Raw genomic sequence first — 27,189 nt, 5'->3', positions numbered from 1 at the left:
CTTTTTTTTAACCCATCCTTTGTATTTTTTCTTAATCTATTGGTCAGTTATTTTTGGGGTTTTATTTTAGTCTAGTGATTCTTCATTTTGTTCTTTGACATTTGACACAATCCTTTGGGGTTTTATTTTAATGTATTGATCTTTCATTTTGTTCTTTGCCTTTGACATTTGACAGAATCCTTGTGTGTTCTTTGTTGCAAATCTATCGTTATGGGTTGAAAAATTTCAGAGCGTTTGATTTTTTTTTGGTTAGAAGTAAAATTTTGCCACTGTAGGGCCATTCACCGTTAGCAAGTCTATGATTAAAACACGATTTCTTCAAAAAGTTGTCTTTTTTTTAGTTTTTAGAATTTGTTGAGAACACCCTAAATTCGAATTTTGTCTTTTTCAAAATAATTTTTTAAAAAAACTTATCCTCCTTGATTTAATATCCTGGAATTTGGAGATGAGAATATTAAAAGTGACTTGAGATTAATATGTTTTCTTTGGTAGTTCAGTAATGGAAATTGAACTTGAGATATTGCACTACAAAATTAAATTAGCTGCTAATCACTCGAGCCCAACTCAATAAGAACTCCATACAAAATTTTCACCCATAAATTCTTTTACAATATTGCACTATTTCAAAATACTATGTAGAATTACCAATGAAATCTCTTTAAGTAAACTAAGAGCATCATTACAAAGAGTAAGAGAGCATCGTTACTAATGAAATGAATTCAGGATGAGGTTTGAATATTTGGGTTGTTCTTAAACGTGGAAGTTTGACTGCAAACATCGTTTTTGGATGTTGTATTATTTTATGGGAAAAATTTATATAAAGTTGCGTTTCTTTACTTCTACATAGAAGTTTGACTGCATATGTCTATGTCGTTTTTGGATGTTGTATTATTTTATGACAAAAGTTTATATAAAGTTGTAACCTTAAAACGTAGAATCACATATGCATCTCAAAAATCTATCGGAAATATTGTTTTAATGTTGAAAAAACCTTTTAATCGATCATCGACATTTGAGATGTATGAATATGAAAAAAAAGTTTTTGAGTCCCGAAAATAATGCATCTTGCAACACATTATTTAAAAATTCCATTTTCAAGATTTTCATATTTGTAGATCTATTTGATTTTAACCATTTTTAGAATTTAAAGTTTTCTAATTAGGTATAAAAATAGATTTTAAGATAATACTGAGAATTTTTTACAACGAAAGTACATGTTATTACGAAATTTTAAGGGGTGCCTTGATTGTATTAAGGTTGCATCCCTATAGAAACTGCACCCATATTTTATTGGTATATACAACACAATAATTTGGATGGACCATTGACATTTTCAAGTTTTGGTATTTTTATTATCAAGTTTTGGTATTTTTATTAACCTCAATTATATAGATGATCTTTGCTTCTTCTTTTTTTCTTTTAAAATTAATCCTACTACTTTGTTTTTGTTTTTTGTTAACCTAATAATGTCTTTTTAGTATGGGTGATGTTGTTTCATTATACGACTTGCTAACTATGAGGGCCAGCTAAGATAAAAGAATATTCAATGGGAAAAGTTTGTTAAGGTTGCAACCCTACAGTATTTGGGTAAAAAAATAAAAATATTAAAACAAGTATTTGGGTAAAAAAGAAACATATTAAATTGTTGAAATCTGACATTACGAGAAGGTCGTGCACAAATTTATGTTTAAGCATACCTTTGATGCGAGAAACTATTGTTGAATGAGAAGCCATAAGAAAATTTGAGCAATGCAATTTATGTTTTTTTAACAGATATTTGGATATAATTAGTGTGCAGTTACGACAAATCACCCTTGTGGTGATTATTTATTTATTTCAAGGAGGTGATGACTATATTTCCGTTCTTTCATCTTTTTCTTTTTTTAATCTTGAATTCTCTCTTTCTATCTGCACTCTCTCCCTCACCCAAGACTTTGTCTCCAAAACCACTCACTTTGTTACTTTTCTCTCTGATTGCACCAACCCCAATAGTCTCTTCCACCGTTGTGGAGTGTGGACTACCTCGACTGTCTCTCTACTTCTACCTCTACCTCAATTTTTTCATGACTCTCTTGGACCCCTCAACTGTCTCTTGCATTTTTTATTTTTTATTTTTCTTTATTTTTATTTTTTTTAACGGTAAAATACCTTTCAGAGCAAAGCTTTAAAGATACAAAGTAAAAAAGAGAAAAAATAAAGAAATACAAACTATACTTCTAGAGATGAACCAAAACTTCCCAACACACACCTCCCTAAACTGAAAGGATCCAAAACCTCCCACTACTTACCCGAAAACTCCCCACAAAGCACTCTCACATGAAGAACAAATATTTATAAAATGAAAGTGAGAGAAAGATATAAAAGAAATTTTACTGTAAAACTTCAGGATAGCTAGTGATATAGGCAATGTCTCTGAGATTTTTCTTTGTGTTTTTTAATGGGTGAGTAAGCCCCTTTTATAATCATTGAAGCTTATCCCCTTGTTACATATAGCAAATTTTACATCCAATGGTCCAGATTTTTCTCTACCTATATTAATAGCTAAGCCTTCTTTTTTTTTATCATTCTCTCTCTCACCCTAAAAAAAAAGGTTTGGTTTAATGTGATTGTTAGAATATCATTGATGGGTGGTTAAGAAAAATAAATAAAGAGAATGAAATATATCATAACATATAGTCAAAAGATTTGAATGCAATGAGATAATTATAGCAACTATATCATATAATTTAATTTAATTTAATTCATTTAAAAATAGAAGGTAGGAGAGGGACCATGAACATTATGGTGGTCATGAGGCATCAGTGACCACACACCAACACTCTCACTTGGCCAAAAGGCCAAATGCACCAACATTGCTAAGCTATAGGATTTTGCATGTTTAAGGTTTTACCCAATATGACATGATTCGCTACAAGGTTTTATCCATCTACGGGATTTAATCATTTGTAACATTCAAAAGGTGTCTCTTGGGAAGAAAAAACTATATTTCTCCAAGTCTCATCATGGTCACATGCTTGGAGAAAATTTCAACAATCAATCCCCTTGTTAAAGGGTCTGCTATCGTATCATTGAAAGGCAAATAACTTACTGCAATTTCTTTCATTTCCGCTCTATCTAATATATAGTAATAATTAACTTCTATGTATCTCCCCTTATAGCTCATTGCTTCATGTTTAATTAACGAAATTGCAGCCTGATTATCACAAAATATCTGGTCTAGCTTGGCTAGTTTCAAAACCCTAATGAAGTGACTTATCGAGACAACAAAAGCAGAAGTTATACTACAAGAGATGTATTCTGCTTCCATTAAGTAATGGGCAACACATTCATGTTTTGTACTAAACCAAAAAACATAACCTCTTTCAAAGATGAAAATATTTTCATAAGTGAATTTTCTATTATCAAGATCTCCTGCGAAATCTACATAAGAGAATGCTTGAATTTGCAAGTTATCAGCCTGATACCATAATTTATAATGTTTGCTTCCTTGGATACATCTAAGTATCCTTTTAATTGTTTGTCAGTGAATCATACCTGGGCTATTTTGAAATCTACTGACATATCCTATTGCAAAACTAAGGTCAGGTCTTGTACAAAGCATAACGTACATAATAGATCCAATGGCTTGTTTATATGGAATATGTTTCATTTCAGCCTTATTTGCAGCATTAATTGGACATTCTTTCTTTGATAGCTTCACGTCTTTACAAATAGGAGTTTTCATTGATTTGCAGTTTTTCATTTTAAATATCTTAAGGACATTCTTTAGATATTTTTCTTGAGATTAATAGAGAAGCCTAGAATTTCTATCCCTTGTAATTTTATTCTTAAAATATATAATGCTTCTCTGATATCATTCATTTCAAAATGTGAATTAAGCTAAGATTTAGTTTTATTTATCATTCACAGTTAATAGAATATCATTCACATATAGAGATAAAATCACAAATTTACTCTCACTGTTCCAAATATATACACAGTGATCCAATCTATTAGTTATATAGCCAATTTCGGCAATTGTCTAGTTAAAAGTTACGCGCCATTGGCTAGATGATTGGTTTAGACCATATAATAATTTATTCAATTTATGTACTTTTTCTTCGTGACATGTAACTACATATCCCTCTGGCTGGTTCATATAAATATCTTCTTTTAATTCTCCATTGAAGAAGGTTGTCTTAACATCTAATTGAAATAATTCTAAGTCATAAAATGCTACTAATGCTAATAACATCTAATTGAAATAATTCTAAGTCATAAAATGCTACTAATGCTAATATTATTCTTATAGATGCAAATTTTGCTACAAGAGAGTATGACTCCATATAATATATTCCTTCTTTTTGAGTAAATCCTCAACTTTAAATTTCTTCTTTATAATCCATTTACATTCTATAGCCTTCCTATCTTCAGGAACGTCTACAAGTTCTCATACTTGATTTATTTCAATAGAGTTAATTTCATCATCCATAGCATTGACCATTTTAGATGATTTAAGTGAATTGATGGCTTCACTATACGTACATGGTTCATCTATCTCATCCTCATTTAAGAATATATAATATTTATCTAAATAGAAAGGAAGAGTTTTATACCTTTGATATATGCCTAGATTCGGGGACTCAACATGGATAAGATCTATGGGATTGCCTTAATCTTTATAGTGTTATTCTTCAAATAAGTCGACCTCTTTATTTATTCTTTTTGTTATCCAAATTTTCTAAAAAATGGGCATCTATACTCTCAATTAAGCTTCTATTGTCATGATCATAAAACCTGTATGCCTTAAAATTATTAGAATATCTTATAAATGAACATTTAATTGTTTTTACTGTGGAGTTTGTCTCTTTGGTGATGTGTGATGAACACATGTGCATGTGATCCCCAAATTTTTAATATACTTAGGTTTGGTTTTCTTCCTGTCTAAAGTAGGGGTCAATTCTATTGATGTGGTTGGCACTCTATTTACAATGAACATAGTTGTACTAATGGCTTCTTCCCAAAAAATTTAAGCAAGGTTGGCATGGCCCATCATAGATCTAACCATTTCCATTAAAGTCCTATTGTACTTTTCTACTACTCCATTTTGTTGTGGGGTGCATGGTAAGGTCGTTTGATGTCTTATATCATGATCTTTACAAAATTGGTTTAATAATCCTGATGTGTATTCTCCTCCCCTATCAATCCTTAGAATATTTATATGTCTTCTTAATTCATTTTCCACTTCCGTCTTATATTCTTTAAACGTTTCTAAAGCATCAGATTTTCTACTAATTAGTTATACATATTCATACCTAGAGCAATCATTTATCAAGGCTATAAAATACTTCATACCTATATGTGTCTTAACATTCAAAAGTCCACATATATTTGAGTGGATTATATTAAGTAATTCTTGTGATTTTTGTCCATTAAGGAATCGCTTCCTAGACAATTTTCTTGATAGGCGCATGGTCCACAAGTGTGAACTCAATTTCTTTAACATTAGGTATTAATTCTCTTTTTACTAATTTTTGCATTTTATTTTTATTAATATGTCATAATCTCAAGTGCCATATATATGCATCATTTTCAGCCACATTCATTACCATATTAATATAAGAAGAAGTAGCATCATTCATTCCATTAACAACATTTAGACGATACAAATTTTCAATTTTCTCTCCCCAAAAATAAAATCAGCCATGTTTCCTGTTGGACACATTTCCTGACCTGAAACAAACCTCATATCTCTTTTCATCTAACCTAGGAACATAAACAAGGTTGCGCCTCATATTAGGCGCATACAAAGTATTAGTGAAAAGGAAATTTATATTCCCAAGCAACTCCAGCTTATATGTGCCAACACCTAGCACATCATAGACGGTATCATTTCCTATGCATATCCATTAGTCGCCAGTTTTGACTTCCTTCAAATCGATAAAACCATATTTAGTTTTCAAAACATGTCTGGTCAAAGCAGAGTCCACCTACCACCCTCTCATATCATGTTCAACCACCATAGATTCAGAGACCACACAAACTAAGTCGAATTTCTTGTTATTCTTGTGGTTGTTCCTTTGTCAATTGTTTATGCGATAGGCATTTTATTTGGATATTTAGGTTTAATATGCCATATCTTTCCGCAGTTGTAGGCCTTTCCTCCTTGTGGTTTGAAATACTTAACCTTCCCTTTAAATCGATTCTTGTTATTTCGATGGTTGTAGGGCCCAAGGTGGTTACTTTAGAAGAATTTGGGGCAAAGTGTAATTCGGCCTTTCCCTTTTTATTTCTTCTTAATGCGACCTTTCCCTTTTTATTTATTCTTTCTTCCTCTTTACTCAGGTGCATGGGTTAGTTCAATATGGTAATTCTTTGGGATGAGTGATTAAGAGCAATGACTACAGGTTCCATGACTGTGGGAAACTATTCAATACGGTTGACACTTGCATACGATCGGAAATGAGGTTTCCTATCGCAGCAAGGTCTTTAGCAAGAACAAGCATTTTGTTAACATGATTTACCACGGATTTATTTTCCCTCATCCAACATGATTTATATTTCTCAAACAAAAGTTGAATATGGGTTTCAAATATAGATCCATATTTTTCAATCAATGCTTCCATCATTAATTTGTGTATTTTATAATATTCAAAAACTCTCATCAAATCATCCTCCATAAAAGTAAGCAATATAGTTTTTGCTAATTTGTCACCCCCTCCCATTTCGCAAGTTCTCTTCTATTATGGGCAGAGTGATTTAAACCCAATTTAGGTTTAGTTGAAGTCAAAATATAGTCAATCTTGTCTTGAATCAATATATAATTCATTTTTTTTTTCCACATATTGAAGTTTGAGCCATTAAGTTTTTCGATTTTAGATAGTTCACTCATCACTAATCTAGCAGCCAAGTTTTCAAAGAAATATAGGAATTTCAACAAGTTTAAGGTTTAGATCAACTAACCACTTTGTTAATGAACGATTTACCAATTTCTCAAATGATGATAGTAGCACCCTTTGGTCGATGGTGAGTCACAAATTTCTTACGGGAGCAGTAGGTTCTTGCCTCCAAAGAATCATCGATGATTACCAACTCCCCTAAGGTGTTTCCAGCTTTTTAACAAACTGTTGGCATAGTAGCCCAAAAAGATATGTGAAAGATAAAAAAACAAAAATTATTTTCTTTGATTTTCAGCCCCAAATATATGTGTTCCCACTGCACATGTAATGGTTTCCAGCAAGAAAAAAATATTGAGCGAGAAAAAAATGGGAACTACAACTTCCCAAAATCAGCAATGGGTTGAGTGAGACTGACATTTGATAAAAAGAAAATTGATGTCCCTAGATATTAAGATGTAAAAAGTTGAGTTGGGAGAGATGGCAGCAGTAAAAAAAAATGATGTTCCTGGTTGTTGCTTTAGAGTGCTGCATAAACTTGTCGAGAAAGAGTGAGAGGGATGCAAAAAACAAAATTTTCCACCCAATATGGTTCTCAAGAATATGAAAGAGAGAGATGGAGGCAATAGAAAAAAAAAAAAAGATCTCCCTGGTTGTTGCTTTAGAGCGCTGCATAAACTTGTCAAGAGAGAGCGAGAGGGATGCAAAAAACAAAATTTTCCTGCCAGTATGGTTCTCAAGAATTTGAAAGAGAGAGATAGAGGCAACAGAAAAAAAAAAAAAAAAAAAAAAATTTGTATTCAATGGATACTAAAAAAACGTAACTCTAAGGAGTAAATACAAGGCAAAATAGATCAATGGACAAAATAAGAGCACATAAATACAAAAGAAGAGCACATAAGGACAAAAAGATGTTCGAGTAAAAAGAAAAAAGATTTGCTTTGAAGTAAGAGAATCAGTGGAGCCGTGCCTACGTACATTTGCAGGTGGTAATAGCGTGTCCCCTGTAAACAAAAAGTAGAGAAAGAAACAATGTTCCGAAGTTCAACAGCACCCCGCAAAGAAAAGAACTTGGCTATGATACCAGTGAAGAAAAAATATTTATAAAATGATAGAGAGAGAAATATATAACATGAATTTTGTTGTAAGGATTTTGGATAGTTAGAGAGATTGATTATGAGATTTTTCTGTTATTTTCTAATGGGTGAGTGAACCCTTTTTATAAGTATTAGAGCTTATTCCCTTGCCACATATACAGGTTTTGCATCCAATGCTTCAAATTTCTCTATACCCAGTTCAATAGCTAAGACTTTCTTTTTTTTTATTATTATCTCTCTCTTTCGTCCTAAAGAAAAATGTTTGGTTTAATGTAACCGTTAGAATATCAGAGATGGGTGGTCAACGAAAAGAAAAAAAGATAATGAAATATACCATAAAAGATGGTCAAAAGATTTGAATGCAATGAGACCATTATAGCAAATATATAATATAATTAATATATTTAAAATTAAAATGTAAGAGAGGGATCATGAACACTATGGTGGTCATGAAGCTTTAGTGGTCATACTCCAACATCACAAACAACCCACCCCAACAACTTTCAATCCACTCGAAACTTTCGAGGAGCACTTAGTAACCAACTTTCCTTCTGCAAATCTCTTCAAGGATCGGGTTGGGAAGCCCACACTGAGGAGCGCCCAAATTTGTGAGCAACACCCATTGGGGAACTTGAAATACCACAACAAGGTACACTAATACCCAAATTTCGGCTCAACCCCATCTTAAGAGTTAATCTAAAAAATCCGATATTGGGGGTCATCGAAAGGACCCCGGATAACGGGATTCCTAAACCGAATCCCGTCTCTTGTATTTCATTCTCTACTTCTTCCAAGGGCCTTAACATGACGGATTCGGTCCAAGCCCTACTAGGTTTGAACCTACATTAACCCAAAAAAGGTGCCTAGCTGAGTCGGGCCTTTTATACATGTAAGTAAAGTTTGTTCTTAAAGTTTACAAAAAGAAGTGAACCTAGACTGGGCTAGGATGGGTTCTAGGACATGCCCGGATAAAAAATACTCCAAGCTACCAAACGCCCTACCCAGACTGAGCCATCCCGAATCCAACCCAAATTGGACCCAGCCTAAAAGCCCACATTCCATCTGGGCTTGTTAACACCCCTACTTCCAGCTTCCACCTCAATTTATCATCTCTAAGACACGTAACCCCATGACCCCTTTATTACTATTAATTTATGGAAAAGAATACAAAGAGATAATCATCATCATCACTTGCCGCGATAGAAATATGCATATTATCTGGCATCTTAAGCAATTCAGATAGTTGGTTACACCAAAGCAGGCATCCGAATACAACGACGAGTAATGTCCCAAGAAAATAGAAACTCTATTGCACCTATCTCACTCACCTTTTGCCATCAGACTCGAGCATCTTTGGAATAAATCAGGATAAACAAATTTCAGCACCACCTCAGAGGCCCATCTTTGATGGCGAAAAAAAAAAAAAAAAAACGTCACCACCTCTACCCACAAACCATCTAATATGTCTCACCATAAATGATCACATCGAGATGATCGATTTCCAAATGTGGGATTGTCTCAACCCGCTTCTACCCCTTGCAATAAATTAATTTAATGAGTCCACTCCATATCTGCCAATCAAAATCTGCTTCCAAAGATAATCCTCCTTATCTAACGATCACCACCATCATTTAGCAAATAAGGCTTGGCTCATAATCTTAAGCTTTCAAATGTCTAAATCACCCTCATTTTTGGTATACACACCCTCTCTCAACTCACTAGATGGTACTTCTTTTTGCCATCAACAAATCCCCATAGAAAATTTCACATTAATTGTTCAATCTGCTTTATAATATCTTAGGGCATTACTAAAATAGATATTTAATGGATGAGTAAATTAGAAATAGATGATTTAAAAAGCGTGATTCTGCCACCCAAAGATAAGTTATTCGCCTTCCATAAATTCAACTTCACGTTCGCTCTCTTTACAATTGGTTCCCACACCTCCTTTGGTAATCTAAAATCTGAAATAATGGCTAATAATAAGTGTGAGCTCCTTTCAACAAAGTTAAAATGGTGTCTAGGATGTGATCCCCATATTTAATAGACACCCAAGTCCTAATTTTGGAAGCATATATGATATTTTATTTTTAATTTTTCTATACATTGTATTAAGTTCAAATTTAAGGCATTCATATTTCTCACCATAACACACATACAAAAGACATAAAAAAACTAATTCAATGATAAAAAATCCAAAATATCACCAAAATGTACGAGTATTGTGCTAACTTTCTTTGTTTTAAATTATTTTTTATTGTTTACATGTGTGTAAAGGTGAAGTAGTATGCACAAGGCAAATTTAAGCGAAATCTATAAAAATATCCCCTATATCTTTGGAATTTCAAAAATATCTTAAATATTTTATATTTGAGAAATTTATGAAAAAATAATATTTCTATTGTCAAAATTTTAAAATAATCGCTATTTTATATTTTACATTCAAGTCCCATTTTTTAAAGTGCATATTGCATTTTAATTTTTTTTCTCTCTTATGTGTATCGCATTGAGCTTAATTTTGATCTCAAATTTGTTAAAACTACCAAAAAGATATGCCTCTAATAATTTAAATTTTGAAAGCATGTTTTTTCATTTGTGTTTAACTATATTATATTTCTCAGTATTTTTTTACAAGCACATCAGGATGCGAAGTATGAATGCCAAAAATTTAAGTTTAGTCAAATAATAAAATTTAAATAAAATACTCAATCGAAAAAGGTGAGACTTGAATATAAAATATAAAATATAAGGAGTATTTTTAAATGGATATAGTTTGCATAAGGTTGCAAACTAAAACAATCAAAATAAGGCGCATTTCTAAACTTTGTCATAAGATGTAATTTTGGTGTTGAAAATTCTCAAGATAGCACGAATATCTATTGGAAAAAGTTTATATAAGGTTGTAACCTTAAAATGTAGAATTACAGATGTACCCCAAAAATCCTTCGGAAAAGGTTGTTTTAATGTTGAACAAACCACTAATTGATCATCTCGACATCAAGATGTATGAATATGAAAAGAAAAAAAGATTTTGAGTCCCACAAATAGTGCATGTTGCAATACTTTATCTAGACCATCAATTTTTTGGATTTTCATATGTTTACAGATCTACTTGATTTTAATCATTTTTAAAGTTTAAATTTTTATAATTAGATATGAAAATAGATTTTGTGATAATCCTAAAAAAAATTTCACCAAAATTACATGTTATGATAAAATTTGGAGGTGCACCTCAATTGGATTGTTTAAGGTCACAACCTTATCGAAACCACACCCATATCTATTTCATCTTTAATTATAATATTTTAAAATCTAAAAATAGTTCAAATTAAGTAGATCTACAAATGCATGAAGATCTTTGAAATAGACGGTCCAAATAATAAGATGAATTATTTTTTGGACTTAAAATCTTCTTCTTCTTTTTTCCATATCCATACATCTTGATGCCGAGATGATCAATTAGATGGTTTTCCAACATCAAAACAACCTTTTCATATAGATTTTTGAGGTGTATTTTAATTATGCAATATAAGGTTTCAAACTGATTTTGATTTACGATTAAAAAAAAAAGGGATTCATTTTCTAGTTTCTCATTTACACTTTACAATTTTATCATTTTACTACTTCTAATTGAGCTTAAATTTTGTGATGATATTGCTCACCGTCACTTTTTTAAAAAATGAAAAATTATTTAAGTAGAAATCATCATGATAAGTTTTGGCAAAGCTTTACATTGGCTCCTTACCTAACACAACCTAGCTCTTTTACTCAGGTATGAGACGAGTTAAGGAAAAGTTCAAAGTCCTTACCCTTCTTAGACCAATTATTTAACTAAAAATAAAATATACCTTACAAATTTAGGGGTATTTCGATAGCGAGAAGTATGCCTGCCCCCCATTATACCATAGTGAGAAATATAGCCTCTTTTATATAGTGATTTCATGCAACAGTTGTATCATAGTATAATGCAACGATACTTCTAGAAAACCATATATTGTAGTATTTGTATGATCCAAAATTTTAGGCAAACGCTCTCTTCATCTCAATAATCAATTTTAAAAATAAAAAAAATTCAATTGGAACCCTAGATATGGTCAAAATGAGTCCCTACAAAAACAAATCTAGACCATTCATTTGGTGAATTTCAAGATCTTAACCTTTATAAATTCAAAATCATTTTTTCTTTTTTTAACATTATTCATCTAATGATAATAAAGCTATCCAAAAAAATTGGAAATGAACAAAATCCTTTTAAAGCCTAGATCTAAGCATCTCACCAAAATGAATGGTCTATGTTAATTGGGCTAAACAAATGCTTTCTAAGTTGTGTTTTCAAATTTTTCTTTTTTGTGATTATTCATTAGAATGAAAAGAGTGTATTGTTCAAAATTTGAATCAAACAAATGGTCATAACATGGTTTTTGAAGGTTCTTACATCATATTATTATACAACTTTTGCATGAAATCAATCATTGCCAATATTTATATTGGATAATCTAAACTTCACAACCCTTCAAATTACATTTATATGGGATAATCTAAACTTCACGACCTTCAAATTACAAAGCTTATATATATATATATATATACTACAAAACGCCTATAGGCAAAAATGAATATTGATTTCGCCTACCCTCATAACCGTCCAAAGTTCATCGCACGGTCACGATTGTCCAGTAGTATTTCATTTTTCATATTTTTTTATAAATCAGAATGATCTGAAATTTGAAGCATGTGTTCAAATAGGCGAATCAATGAAAAATGTCAAAAAAAATATTTTACATGAAATAAATTGACCAAAATAGCCCCGAAAAGTTTCAGAGGTATTTTGGTCAATATTTTTACACGAATTAATTTTTTTATATTTTTATTAAGTGAGCCTCACTAAGATGTACACACACTCCAAATTTCATATCATTCTGATTTGTAGAAAAAAAATGAAAAATAAAACACTACTGGGCAATCGTAATCTTTGGACGGTGATGAGGATAGGCGAAATCACTATTTATTTTCACCTACAGATGTTGGGAAGACTTTTCTTATATATACATATATATAGAAAAAGTTGGGATTAACCCACTAGCTCATATGAACATATGAGCACAACAGTCTGGGCCGATTTGATGATCACGGATGTCTAATAGTGTTTTAATTTTAATTTGTTTTTCTACAAATCTAAATCACTTGAAATTTAGGAGTGTATTCATAAAAAATAGTTAAATCTTCTAAAAATATCAAAAAAATATTTTACATGAAATAAATTGATCAAAATACCCCAGAAAAGTTTTGGGGGTATTTTGGTTATTTGTTTTTTCACGAATACATTTTTTAATATTTTTATTAGGTGCGTCTTGATGAGAAAAAAGCAACCTAAAATTTTAAATGATTTGGATTTATAAAAAAAATAAATTAAAATTCAAATAAGAAATGAACGTGACTGTCAGATCGGCCCAGATTGAATCTAAGCCGTGTTGGGCTCATATGCTCATATATATATATATATATATATGGATGTGAAAGGTTCTATACTTCCCCGACAACATAAAAGATCTTTGCTTCCCTTACATCCAGCCATCCAAATTTGATCAAGAGAGCCACTCACCGGTTAATCTTAGATCCGACATCTCAAAGTATTTTATTTTTAGTTTTTTATACAAATTGTATGAATATGAAATTTGGTACGTGCCATCTGCTCATGGGGGTCACCTATAAAAAATATTAAAAACAAATTTTCGATAAAATATAATGATCAAAATACCTTTTGAATCTTTCAAGGGTATTTTAGTTATTTTATTTTATTACAAATATTTTTTTTATATTTTTTGCTGGTGTGAGTTTAATAGAGGATTGGACGTACAAAATTTGGTGTCAAAATATTTTATAGAAAAAAAAATGAAAAATAAAATAGTATAGAGACGTGACATTGTGATTCAGACAACCTTAGCCTTTCATTTAGAATGGATGGCTGGATAAAGGGAAGCATATAACTTTTGTGTTGTAGGGGAAGCATAGAAAGCTTGCCCTATATATGCAACGCCTATAGGCAAAAATAAATAGTGATTTTGTCTATGCTCATCACCGTCAAAAGTTCATCTCAAGGTCACAGATGTCCGGTAGTGTTTCATTTTTCTTTTTTTTTTTGTTTACAAATCAAAATGATCTAAAATTTGAAGCATATGTCCATAAAAAATAGGTCAATCTAATAAAAATATAAAAAAAATAATTCGTAAAATATAAATTGAACAAAATATCTCTAAACATTTATGGGGGTATTTTGGTCAATTTATATTTTGAGAAATATTTTTTTCATATTTTTATTAGGTGTACCTCGCTAAGATGTACACATGCTCTAAATTTCAGATCATTTTAATTTTTAAAAAAATTAAAAATTGAAACATTAGTGGACAATCATGACAGTGCTTTGGACGGTGATGAGCATAAGCGCAATCACTATTCATTTTCGCCTATAGGCGTTTTATAGTATCTTCCATATATATATATATATATGTGTGTGTATGTGTGTGTGTGTGGAAAAAGTTTATATAGAGCCGACGCTCTAAAAAATCAATTTTGAGCCTACCCCAAAAATTTCACTAGAAGATGATGTTTTAATGCCCAAATGTCCTCAAATTGATCATCTCAATATCAAGATGCATGGACATGAGAAAAAAAAATGGATTTCAAGTGTTGAACATAGTGTATTATATAACGTATTTTTAGACCGTCAATTTTCAAGACTTTTAAGTTTTCATAGATCTATTGATCTAAACTATTTTTTGGGCTTCAAAATTTATAAATAAAAATGAAAATATATTTTAAGGCTATCACAAATATTTTCAATATTGAAACCACATTTCTCGACATTATTTGAAAGTAAGCTCTAATTTGATGGTTTAGAGCCTAGGCTCTATACAAACCTCACCCTATATATATGGTGTGGTTTCCATAAGGTTGCAACCTTAAACAATCCAATTAACGCGCACCTTCTAATTTTATCATAACATATAATTTTGATGTAAAATATTCTTAGGATTATCTCAAAATCTATTTTTATATCTAATTATAAAATTTTAAACTCCAAGAGTAGTTAAAATCAAGTAAATCTATAAACATATGAAAATCTTGAAAATGGATGGTCTAAATAATGTGTTGTAAGATGCACTATTTATGTGACTCAAAATCCTTTTTAATTCATAATCATAGATCTCGATGTCAAGATGATGAATTAGAGGGTTTTTCAACATTAAAATAATCTTTTTCAATAAATTTTTGAGGTGCATATGTAGTTCCACATTTTTAAGGTTGCAACCTTATATAAACTTTTTCCTATATTATATATATATATATATATATATATATATATATATATATATATATATATATATATATATATATATATATATATATATGAAGATACTACAAAACGTTTATAAGCAAAAATGAACAGTGATTTCGCCTACCCTCATCATTGTTAAAGTTTATTGCACGGTCACGATTGTTCGGTAGTGTTTTATTTTTCATTTTGTTTTTCAAAAATAAGAATGACCTAAAATTTGGAGCGTGTGTTCATCAAAAATAAGAAAATCTATAAAAAAAAATATCAAAAAAATATTAGACATGAAAAAATTGATCAAAATACCCTCAAAACATTTCGAGGATATTTTGGTCAATATTGTTTTACGAATTATTATTTTTTATGTTTTTATTAGGTGGGCCGCACTGAGATGTACATACACTCCAAATTCAGGTAACTCCGATTTATAAAAAAAAATTGAAAAATAAAACACTACCGAACAATCGTGACCGTGTGATGAACTTTGGATGATGATGAGGGTAGGTAAAATCACTGTTCATTTTCGCCTATAAGCGTTGGATAGACTTTTCTTTTATATATATATATATATATATATATATATATATATATATTCCCCTATAACTAATAATAACTAAAACAAAATATGTAGGACATGAGCGTAAAATATGAAATATTAAAAATAATATTAAAATTCCACCAATGATATTTATGTAAATTTCTCTTAAATTAAAATACATTTATAAGTGGAAATAGATTGTATAAGGAAAAAGTTTATATAAGGATGCCACCTTATAATGTAGAACTACATATGCCTTTCAAAAATCCTTCGAAAAAGGTAGTTTTAATGTTGAAAAACCTTTTGATTGATCATCTCGACATCGAGATGTATGACTATAAAAAATAAAAAGATTTTAAGTTTCAGAAATAGTGCATTTTACAATATATTATCAACACCCTCCATTTTCAAGATTTTCATATGTTTATGGATCTACTTGATTTTAACCATTTTTAAAATTTAAACTTTTATAATTAGGTACAAAAATAGATTTTGAGATAATTCTAAAACCATTTTACATCAAAATTTTATACCATGATAAAATTTGAAGGTTTACCTCTACACCTACGGATGCATCAGTATGCAAATTGCACCCTATATGTAAATGGGTCTATTTTCAAGTTTTGAAAATAAAATAAGATTTTTTTAAATTTCGTTTAATTTTAAAGCCAAAATATATTATAGTCCTGCTGGAGTATGTTGTCGATTTAGTCCCTCAGGTCAACCCCACCTAAAATTAATTTTAAAATCCTAAATTTTTTGGATATAACCTCTTAAACCCATAGATTAAGGATGCTGCTTTATAGTGTAGAACTACAGATGCCTTTCAAAAATCCTTCGAAAAAGGAAGTTTTAATGTTGAAAAACCCTTTGATTGATCATCTCGACATAGAGATATATGACTATAAAAAATAAAAAGATTTTAAGTTTCAGAAATAGTGCATTTTACAACATATTATCTACACCCTCCATTTTCAAGATTTTCATATGTTTATGGATCTACTTGATTTTAACTATTTTTAAAATTTAAACTTTTATAATTAGGTATGAAAATAGATTTTGAGATAATTCTAAAAACATTTTACATCAAAATTTTATACCATGATAAAATTTGAAGGTTTGCCTCTACACCTACGGATGCATCGGTATGCAAACTGCACCCTATATGTAAATGGGTCTATTTTCAATTTTTGAAAATAAATTAAGATTTTTTTAAATTTCGCCTAATTTTAAAGTCAAAAGATATTTATAGTCCTACTGGAGTATGTTGTCGATTTAATCCCTCAGGTAAACCCCACCTAAAATTAATTTTAAAACCCTAAATTTTTTAGATATAATCTCTTAAACCCATAAATTAACTTCAATAAAAAATAAAAAATAAAAAAAATTGTCTGCACTTGAAAAAAATGGTATCTTGAGCTTGAATAAAGACCATCCAAGGTTTAGATGATAAGATCTAAGTATCATAAAATTCAAATTTAATTTTTTTTTTCTTTTGAGAATAATCATCTAGTGTTATTATTAAAAAAAGAGTGATGATTCTATGAGACCTTACCACATAGATGTGTGTAGGACTCCAAATGATCACCATTAAATTTAGCACATCTAAAAAGATCAAGTCCCACAGGCATGTGATAATTTTACTACAGATCTGTACTAAATTTAATAGTGATCCTTTGAAGTTCAATTATATATATGGGTGTAGTAGGATCTCATATGATCATTACTCTTAAAAAAAACCTCCCCATTAGGGTTTTTGGACGAGGGAGTAGAAATAAACTATACTCCCGCGGGTACATAGTATACGCCCTCAATTTTTGATATAAACTATAGTATAATTTGGCAATGTAGCCGCACCGTTTACAGTGTCAGCGTCACGTTTGAGGAGTTGACGTGTAAGCAAGGAGTATCCTCTTGGAAATATTTCCTAACAAATAAATGATAGATTAGGAGGCGTAGTATTATTTATTTAATAAAAATGATGTCATCATTTTATAAAGAATTTTTCCACCGAAAGCCAACCCGGCTTTGGAATTTAAGATGCCCATGATGGCCCTCCTAATTCTCACTCCCTGTGAAAGTCCATAACATGCAATTTTAGGTAGGGGTTTGCAGTGGACCGCCCCACCTGACCCGGATCTAAAAATTAGGATTTCGGTCAAGACAAGAGCAGTCCGGTGCAGTTCAACCCAGGTCTTATTTTTTTTATTTTTAATTTATTTTCTTTTAATTTTACCCGGAGTGATAAAGCCAAAGAGGACCGCACCTAAGCCAGCTTAAGGGAAATGATGACCGGCATGGACTAGCCCAGGCCGGTCCGTTCCCAGCCTTAATTTTGGTTGATCTCTCTCTGTGGAGTGTGATCTCTCTCTCTAAATTAACAAAATTTTGCTTGTGCAGCTTCCAAGCTTCATCCATGGCAAGACCCAGGCCACACGTGTAGACACAAGGAATATCTCGGTTCTCCAAACCCTTGCATCACCTCTCATCTCCACATGTATCTGACTTCTCTAATCCTTCCAAATAAGCAATAAGTAATAAACAAATGAATATCATATTCACTCACCATATATTAAATACTATATGAGAGTAAAAAATAAGTGGAGATGACACTTAAATTAATCAGCTCCTTGCAGGCGATCTATAGTATGACTATGCTTGCACATGACCATTTCTCTCTCTAAATAAGATTGCACCTAATAAATTAATATATCAAACCAGAAGCTGTAAAAATAGTCGATGAAAGAGGAGAAAAAAATAAGAGAAAACATGCAGATGAGCCATAAACAAAACCATTTTTTGTTTGGGGAGATCTAGAGCAACATTAAGCATGCACATGACTCTTCACAGTGAAGAGAAAACCCATGTTTACCCACTCTCTCTCTCTCTCTCTCTCTCTCTCTCCAACTTTTCAGCGTTCTGTGAAGAAACATTAAAAGATTTTCCTAGGAAAGAAAGGCAGGGGCATGGCTTTTAAGTACAGGACTGTCAACATCGCTCACACCTCGGAAACATGGAAACTGATCTCCCAAAATTAATTAATGAGATTTACAGGGTGGTGGATTATATGAAGACTGCAAATGTAGAGAGAGAAAGTATAAGAAAAAGTGCCATGGCGGTGATTGGAAGAAGGGGAATTTCCAAGGCCCTTGTTGGGGTTTTCTTCAATGCAAGAAGCGCAATTTGAATTGGGGGTGGCCTCTTTCGCTCTCCTCCATGGTTTTTTTTTCTCTCTCCTCAATGGCTTTTGCAGCTTACTTGCAAATAGTAAAGTCTGTTAGAGATGAGAAATGATCAAAGGTAGCCACTTTCCCTCACCTCAAATCTTCTCTTGCTTCTCTTGTGTGGTCGTCTCTTTCTCTTGTTTCACTTTGTTTTAGCCTCGTTTTTTTCTTTTTTTTTCAAATTGAGAACTCCTTACTCAATCTATTCCCTTGTTTTATTGGCATTTCCCTTTGATTACCACATAAACATGGACTCTTTTTCGTCCTGTCTCATTCAATTTTCCCCCATTTAATGGTTAGAAATTACTTCAAATTGGGGTGATTTTCATTTGATTTCTCTTTCATTGGTTATTTTATGATCTCCTCTTCATAATTCCAAGTTATAAACCTCATGATTTTACACAACCAAATTCTTTAGCATTAGTTGACATGAACAAGGAGCTAGAAAATCTTATTTTCAATGATACTCCAAATGCACATTTTTCACAGATTTTGTCAGATAAAGGCCTCATGATCTTAGTTAAACAAGATTTGTTTTTGAGCTGTATTTCCTCAAAGGATTAATGACCATTTTTCTTTGAGTTTTTGAGCTATACTCTCAATAAGATATGAGTGCATTAAGACCAGACCATGAGATTAAGAGAATGAGAGGGTTTCAAGGGAAAAAAGGGGAAGAAGAAGAAGAAGAGACAGAAAATGAATGTGTTAAATGCTCTGGTTCTTCTTGTGGGTCATGCACAGCAGGCATAGTTGTGGACTGTGTGGCCATCTGTTGCTGCCCTTGCTCAGTCATTGACATTCTCTTTTTGGCTCTTGTCAAGGTTCCATGGATGGTTGGGGCGAAATCCTTGAGGTTTTTGAAGAGGAAGATTTGCAAAAGAAAAGGGGATTTGGGGATGAGAGAAAGAGAATTAAAGCAAAGGATTAGTTTCAGTGATGAGATTTCAACAGAGGTTTCAGAGTCTGGTGAGAGTGGGGAGAGGCTTTGTCCATGGTTTGAGGCTGAGAAGGTGTTGATGGAGTTGGTAGACGTTGGTCATTTGGGATTTGGTAGGGTCTCTTTTAAGGAATTGAGGCAATGACAAGAACAAGTCAAAGTTGTCTCTATCTTGTGATGCCTTTGCCTTTAAAATTCTTTTTTTTGTTATTTTAAGTGGAATGGTGAATACGTTTTTGTATTTTTAGTGCTTAATGTGTCCATGAATATCGTTGATATGTGGAGGCAATCTTATCTTCATAGATTGAATCTTTGAACATTCATCATGTTTCGAGTCCTAGCCTAAGAAGGTTGTTAGTTAATCAAACTAGGGGCGGCAATGGGTCGGGTCGGATCCGAGGATATGGAACCGGGACCCCAATTCTTCCGACCTGGATCTAAAAACATCAAATTTTTGGACCCAGATCGGGTCCATCCCTAGGGTCCAGGTCGCGGGTCCGGGTCCATTGCCACCCCTAAATCAACAATGGCTCCATTGGTCCACTCCAAAATATCTCATGCATCCATGGCAGTGTGGTGTCCATTTACTTCATCGGGTAAAACCCCAAGGGGAATTCCTGGGCCACAAGTTTTGTAGATGTAACCTCATCGTAGATTTGCCGAAACAAAGATAAAAAGATCTATGAAGGTTCTTTTGCCTTGTATCTTATTTGGCAAGTGTCCATCGGATATGTGCCATTGTAAAATATGAAGCGTTTGGATATAAACAAGTAGAAATCGAATCCTGATCCCAATTAATTGGGAGATGATAAGTGTAGAAATCGACCTCAATGAAGCTTAACCTAGGACGAGCCATGTGATAAGGTTTGGATACGAGGCAATCTCTCCAAGACCCTCTCTTTCTCTCTACACGAACAAGGGCTTACAATGGATGCTGCAACCATTAAAAAATTGTTTCTAATAAATATTTTATTTTTTCTATTGTTTTGGAAAAGATTAAGAAGTATTTTAGCCATAAATACCTATTTTTACATTTTTCCTTTTTTTTTTTGAATTATTTCTAAAATACCTGGCATAAATTGATTATTCAAAATCCATTTGTCACCATTTTTTAATCGATATATTATGTTTAATTATACTTTAAACATATTTTTCATATTTCTTTTGAGATTTTTGTATTTTTTAAAAATTTGTTTAATCCTTTCTAGCCGGTCATAGACCTGCCCAGTTGGGGCCAACTACTCGGACAAGTTCCAGGTTACCCGGCCCCGGCCCATGGATGGGCTTTGTTTCCACGTTTTCTAACACTGAATGCAACGCAGTATCAGGAAGGCCCTCTCTCTCTCTCTCTCTCTCTCGATCTCGACATGAACAAGGACTTAACAATTAAAACAAGTGAGTTAAATATTGCTGATCTAAACAATATGGGTATTTTTACTAATGCCGATGTAATTAAGAGTATTTTGGTCATTTGTTCGGGCTACTTGAATGAGGCTAAATTATGAAAATGTTCAGGTTGCCAATCCAGAAACTGAGCAATTTTATCATATTTTTTAAGAGATAAATGAGTGAAATTAACCTTAAGAGCAATAATAATTAATATTGGATTGAATGATTTGAGACTTTTAGATATTGTGTAAGGTAATTTGGCGACCTTTAATTGATACTTTCCCTATTTAAACGTACAAGTAAATATTTTGAAGCTAGATACGCAGGAAATGAGATACTTTCATATCTTGAAAATTGTTACCTTCATTAAAAAATTAAACTCTTATCCGATATTTTATTTTTGTGAAATCTTTATTTTATGTACTTTTATCAAGTTGATATTATCCTCGTAATAATAGTGTTGCACATTCCTCTAGTATCAATAGTTTGGATCCTATAAATTTAGAAGGGAGTATATCATTGAAGGGGTTAAAACTTTAAACCACTTATAAAATCATCGATGAGGTCAAACAGCCCACTTAAAATTAGTTAACATTAAGTGTGTATAGTATGCTCCTGAAAGAACATATTATACACCAACTCCATCAGGTAGAATACCTATGCGGAAGGGTTTTTTTTAATATGAAATTACGGAAGCCACCAAAGGATCACAAGTTGATTATTTTTAAAATATAAAATTTGAATTTTAAGTTTCAAAAGTTAGATCTCACCCCAAATAAATTGGAGCCATTATTTTCTTAAAATACATAGAGCGTTCGAGTTGATTTTATTTTTCTTTTTTATTTTGATATTAGTATATTGATTGAAGAGATTGCATCTCCAAAATTGGGATCCTAAAATCACTCCTACTTTCGCCAATATACTCTCGCAAGAACCTGAAATCTTTTGGCTCGATGGCTTAGTTTTCTTATTTTCAATTCACACAAGTACCTCCTCATAAAGTATCTTATAAATTGCTGAAAATATTTGTGGCTCAAGAGCCATTACTTATTTTGGGTTTTCAAACATGGTTAGGGGTAATATGCTCACTTTTGAAGATATTATTTGAGGTATGTAACGGAATAGAAACCCTCTAATGTTAAAAGGCCAAAAAAAAAAAAAAAAAGAGTTAAAATAAGGCCAAGGATTTATAAAAAAAACTTTCAAATTAATCTTGATCATGATCATCATGGTTGTGAAAGAAAATTACGATTTTAAACGTTAAAATTAACGTATGTTGTAACCTATCATCTAGACGGTCCGCGTTCACAAGGCCTAAGGCTCATAAAAATTACATCCATCCTTCATGGACGATGGATGAACATGCGCAGAAGTGTAACGTGTAATACACAAATAGAATACACGCATGTACGGCGTCACTCAGTAATTTAAGACTTGAACTTTATTATCTATCGTAACCATACAATAATCCGTTGTAGTCTAGTTGGTTAGGATACTCGGCTCTCACCCGAGAGACCCGGGTTCGATTCCCGGCAACGGAAATTTTTGATAGTTTTTTAATCTTTTTTGTGGTAGTAGTTTTTTTAATCTTTTTGGAAGCAGCAAACGCAGGCAAACGCTAGACTCGGGGAGTGTTCAGTTAATATCTTTTCTGGAAAGACTTAGGTAGGTTTTTTAATCTTACGCTGGACTGGGCGAGCATTCAGTAAGAAAGACAAGATTCCATAAATGATTTATTTTAATTTGTACACTTATTGTCAGTCGGCTGTCACCCGAGAGACCCGGGTTCAAGTCCCGGCAACAGAATCCTTTTTTGTTTTTTCGCTTTACTACACTCTTCTCTTATCTTTTCAAAAAAAAAGATTTGTTTTTTTTTTTTTGCTTTTTACACTAGACTCTTCCCTTATATTTTTAACAAAAAAAAAAATAGTCGCTTTTGCACTACAATTTTCTCTGATCTTTTCCCAATAAATTTACACTACACTCTTCTCTTAAAAAAATATATTAGGGCCTGTTCGATAACATGGAGCAAGAACATGAATTGGAAATTAGAAGTTACTGAAGAACTCTAAATCAGAAGTTACTTAAGAAGTTAATAGTTTCTTTGTTTGATAACCTTCCTGGGAAGTTAATACGTTCATAGTTTCTGTGTTTGATAACTCTTGGGATATATGGTAAATATCTTATATTTATATTTACATAGCTAATAATTTAAATAGAAATATATAATATGTATAACATACTATAATATATGATATACTATATTTTATATTTATTTTAAATATATATATATATATGAAATTATCTTATTACATAAAATAATATAATATATTATACATTATAGTATAAAATATTATAATATATTATATATAATAATATATAATATATAATATAATTAACATAGTATATAATATATTATACATTGTATATATTTTTATTATATAATATTATAAATATTTATTATATAAATTATATATATATATATATATATATATATATATCATGGACAAAATAAAAAGTTTCCTTTTTAAGTTCCATGGTTCACCATAGAACTTTATTCATGCCTAAAAGATGGGAACTTCAACAGTAAAGAAAAGTTCTCAAATTATCTTCCACTTTTTTTCAAACACATAACATAAACAGTAATAAGTAAAGTTCCTTCTTCCTCTTCTAACTGCCTGTTATCAAACACTCTTCTAACTTCTTGTCAATTTTGAAAATATTTTTTCCCTTTACCATACACTCTTATCTTAGCTTTTCAAAAAGAAAAGTTTTGTTGTTTTTAGCTTTTTACACTACACTTTTCTCTTAGCTTTTCAAAAAAAAAAAAAAGTTGCTTTTTTCACTTTTTACGCGACACTCTTCTCTTATCTTTTCGAAAAAACAATTACACTACATTTATTCTCTTATTTTTCCAAAAAAAAATTACACTACATTTATTCTCTTATCTTTTCCAAAAAAAATTACACTAGAAATAGATGAGACCCCGATTTTTTTGTATGTTACAATATTTTACACTAAAACGGGAGAATTACCTATTTTAATTAGAACAATGTTTTACACTAAAAATTACCAGTTTTAATTCCCTCAAAATTAAAACAGGTAATTAGAACAATGGAGATGAGACCCCGATTCTTCATCACTTATATACACTAGACATACATTGGGTAGAGCCTTCCCTCTTTTAACTAGATTGTCAACCGTGAGTATCTTATTCTACAAAGCCAACCAAATGAAGGCTTGAACATTATGAGGGATCGACCATTTCCATATTTGTGATAACTGGGGTATAGACCATTGCCCTCTATCATAAAATAGAAGCCTATAAACTGATTTCATTGTAAATTGCCCATCATTTTCTATTTCCCATAAAACTTCATCCCCCTTAGAATTGGAAATATACACTGATTCTAAGCACTACATCGAATTAATAAATTGGTTGTATAAACACTGTTATAATGGAGATTGATGTTCCATACCGGTTTATTATCTATGTTTGCTACCTCCTCTGCAACCGTTGCATGGGGATTAATAACCTTACCAAAGAGTTTAGGAAAATATATTTTAAGTGCTCTATCCTTCAACTACTTATTATGCCAAAACGAAGTATTATCACCCTTACCCACCAACCATACGACATTTCTTTGAATCGCTTGACAGCACAGAATCGCTGTTTTGACTTGGGAATTGGCCACCCCATGACGATTTTGTCAATATATAGAAAACCGTTCTGATTTGGAAGAGAACCGGCGATTTATTAGAGTAAAAATGCCATTTTGCTATGATATAAACGCCAACACATCGATCCGGACTAGTTTCTATATGATTCATTGTGTTTTGCACTTGGTTTTTTTAGGTGCCCCAACCCATACCTTTTGGTACAGAGAGGTTACAGTTAATTAGATATCAAATTTATTTAAAATAAATTATTTTGGGCACTTTTTCTTTTTGGGGGCAAGGTTTTAATTTTGAGGGAAACAGGTGTTGCCTTATTTTTTTGTATGTTACAATGTTGCCCTTCTTTAAAAAGGAATGCATGCCTTACACGAAATATGGCCAACAAAAAGCCAAAAAGGATTGGGGTTGAGGCCTGCCACTCTCCATTTGTTAATAATGATGGTTGGTGATGATTCATTTGTTTGGTGATTCCATTTGTTAATAATGATGGTTGGTGATGATTAATTTGCTTCGTGATTCCATTTGTTAATAATGATGGTTGGTGATGATTAATTTGTTTGGTGATTGATTTAAGGATGAAATGGATGGACTAGATGATTTGTTGTAATATATATTATTTTTAGAACTTAAAATTCTAATTTTTTTCACAAACTATAATATTCAAGCTCAGATGATCGATTTAAAGATTTTTCAACACTTGAATTGCAATTTTTGATGAGTTATGAGGTGAGGCATTACCTTTTCTGATAAGACTCCAATCATATCAAGCCATTTTCCTTGATTTAATTGTGGTTCAAATGTGGGTTTAGGAGATATATACCATCCGATATCATGAATCGGACATGATAAATTGATGGCAATAGCCCCTTGTCCAATAGGGATTGTAAATTATGAGATCATTTATCTTTAATATGAGTAGAATATAAATACTCCTAGCATTTAAATGTCAAATTGGATGGCTGGAGATGTATCACAAAATTTAAGATTTTTTTAAAATTTTTTAGTCCAGTCAATGATACTTTTCAAATGAAAAAGTATTGCTTCGTGCGCTTAAAAATTTTGTTCGAAACCAATCATGTCTATACTATTTTATATTTCAATATAAAAACAATATATATAAAATTTAACATTATTATATTTTTCTTATAATTTTTTTGAGAGTTTTTACCCCCATTTGTTTTAGTATAAAACTCAACACTAATTGGCCGACTAAGTCAGTGTTGGTTGGACTAATCGGCTTGAGCTATGACTGACTAGTTCTTTCTAGTACTACTCACATCCACTTGATTTCAAATCTCATAGATAAGAGTGATTATAAATTATTGATTTAAAAATTAAAAGTAAATAGGCTCTTTGTGTATTTTTTTTGTTTTTGAGAGAACAAAAACACCTTTATCTCGGGGGATGGAAAAGTCTAGAATGTAATCATTTACCTTTGATACAAGGTGGTCGCATTAATATTGACCATTGGATGTGAAATTGGGTGGATGTAATTTTTCCATTACCAAGCTCAAACTTCAAAAGAATTTTTTTCAAATTCTATAATAAATCAAAACTATCAAATTTCACATCAAATGGTTGTAAGGAATTGTGACCAACTTGTATCAAAGATAAATAGTCTCATTATATACAATATCGTATCGGATACTCTTGACATTTCAAAGAATAAAGGACTCGGTTTCTATGTGGCCAAGCCCGCATATGTAGAAATGCGGGCCGATTAATACATATATTTTTGAGATGGGTTTTTGGACTTTTATTTTTAAAGACATGTAATCTCTAACATGGAGATGACGAATATGAAAAAAAAGTAATGATCTTATAGGACCCTCCTCCATTTATGTGTGTAGGACTCCAAATGATTACCATTAAAGCTGGCAACGGATCTAAAAAAAATATCACATGAGTGTAGGATTTGATTTTTCTATAGATCCATGTTAAATTTAATAATGATCATTTAAAATTCTACACACATAGGTGAGAGAGGCTCTTGTAGGATCATTTTTTTTGTAAAAAAATATGTAAATTTTAAAAACTAGAAACAATAATTCTAGTAAGAAATTATTTTAACGCGTTAGTTTCCATGATAGGTTGATACTTTATGCTTTGGACCGCATG

General features: G+C 31.5%; 1 protein-coding gene and 1 non-coding gene across 2 annotated transcripts; both read left to right on the top strand.

Annotated features, from left to right (window-relative positions):
- Positions 1 to 18,578: 18,578 nt before the first annotated feature.
- Positions 18,579 to 20,245, top strand: LOC18434878 (uncharacterized). The gene has a single exon (XM_020667585.2). The coding sequence runs from the start codon at positions 19,676 to 19,678 to the stop codon at positions 20,147 to 20,149; it is 474 nt and encodes a 157-aa protein (XP_020523244.1). The 5' UTR covers positions 18,579 to 19,675; the 3' UTR covers positions 20,150 to 20,245.
- A 2,616-nt stretch (positions 20,246 to 22,861) lies between these two features.
- TRNAE-CUC (transfer RNA glutamic acid (anticodon CUC)) lies at positions 22,862 to 22,934 on the top strand. The gene has a single exon. It is a non-coding gene; the product is annotated as a tRNA-Glu (tRNA).
- The last annotated feature ends 4,255 nt before the right edge of the window (positions 22,935 to 27,189 follow it).

This window comes from Amborella trichopoda, chromosome 1 (genome assembly GCF_054954075.1).
Source record: "Amborella trichopoda isolate Santa Cruz 75 chromosome 1, AtrichopodaSantaCruz75HAP2 v2.0, whole genome shotgun sequence".
In the NCBI taxonomy this organism is placed as follows: Eukaryota; Viridiplantae; Streptophyta; class Magnoliopsida; order Amborellales; family Amborellaceae; genus Amborella; species Amborella trichopoda.
Note: the sequence above shows the minus strand (reverse complement) of the source record. Positions and strands in the feature narration are given on the sequence as shown.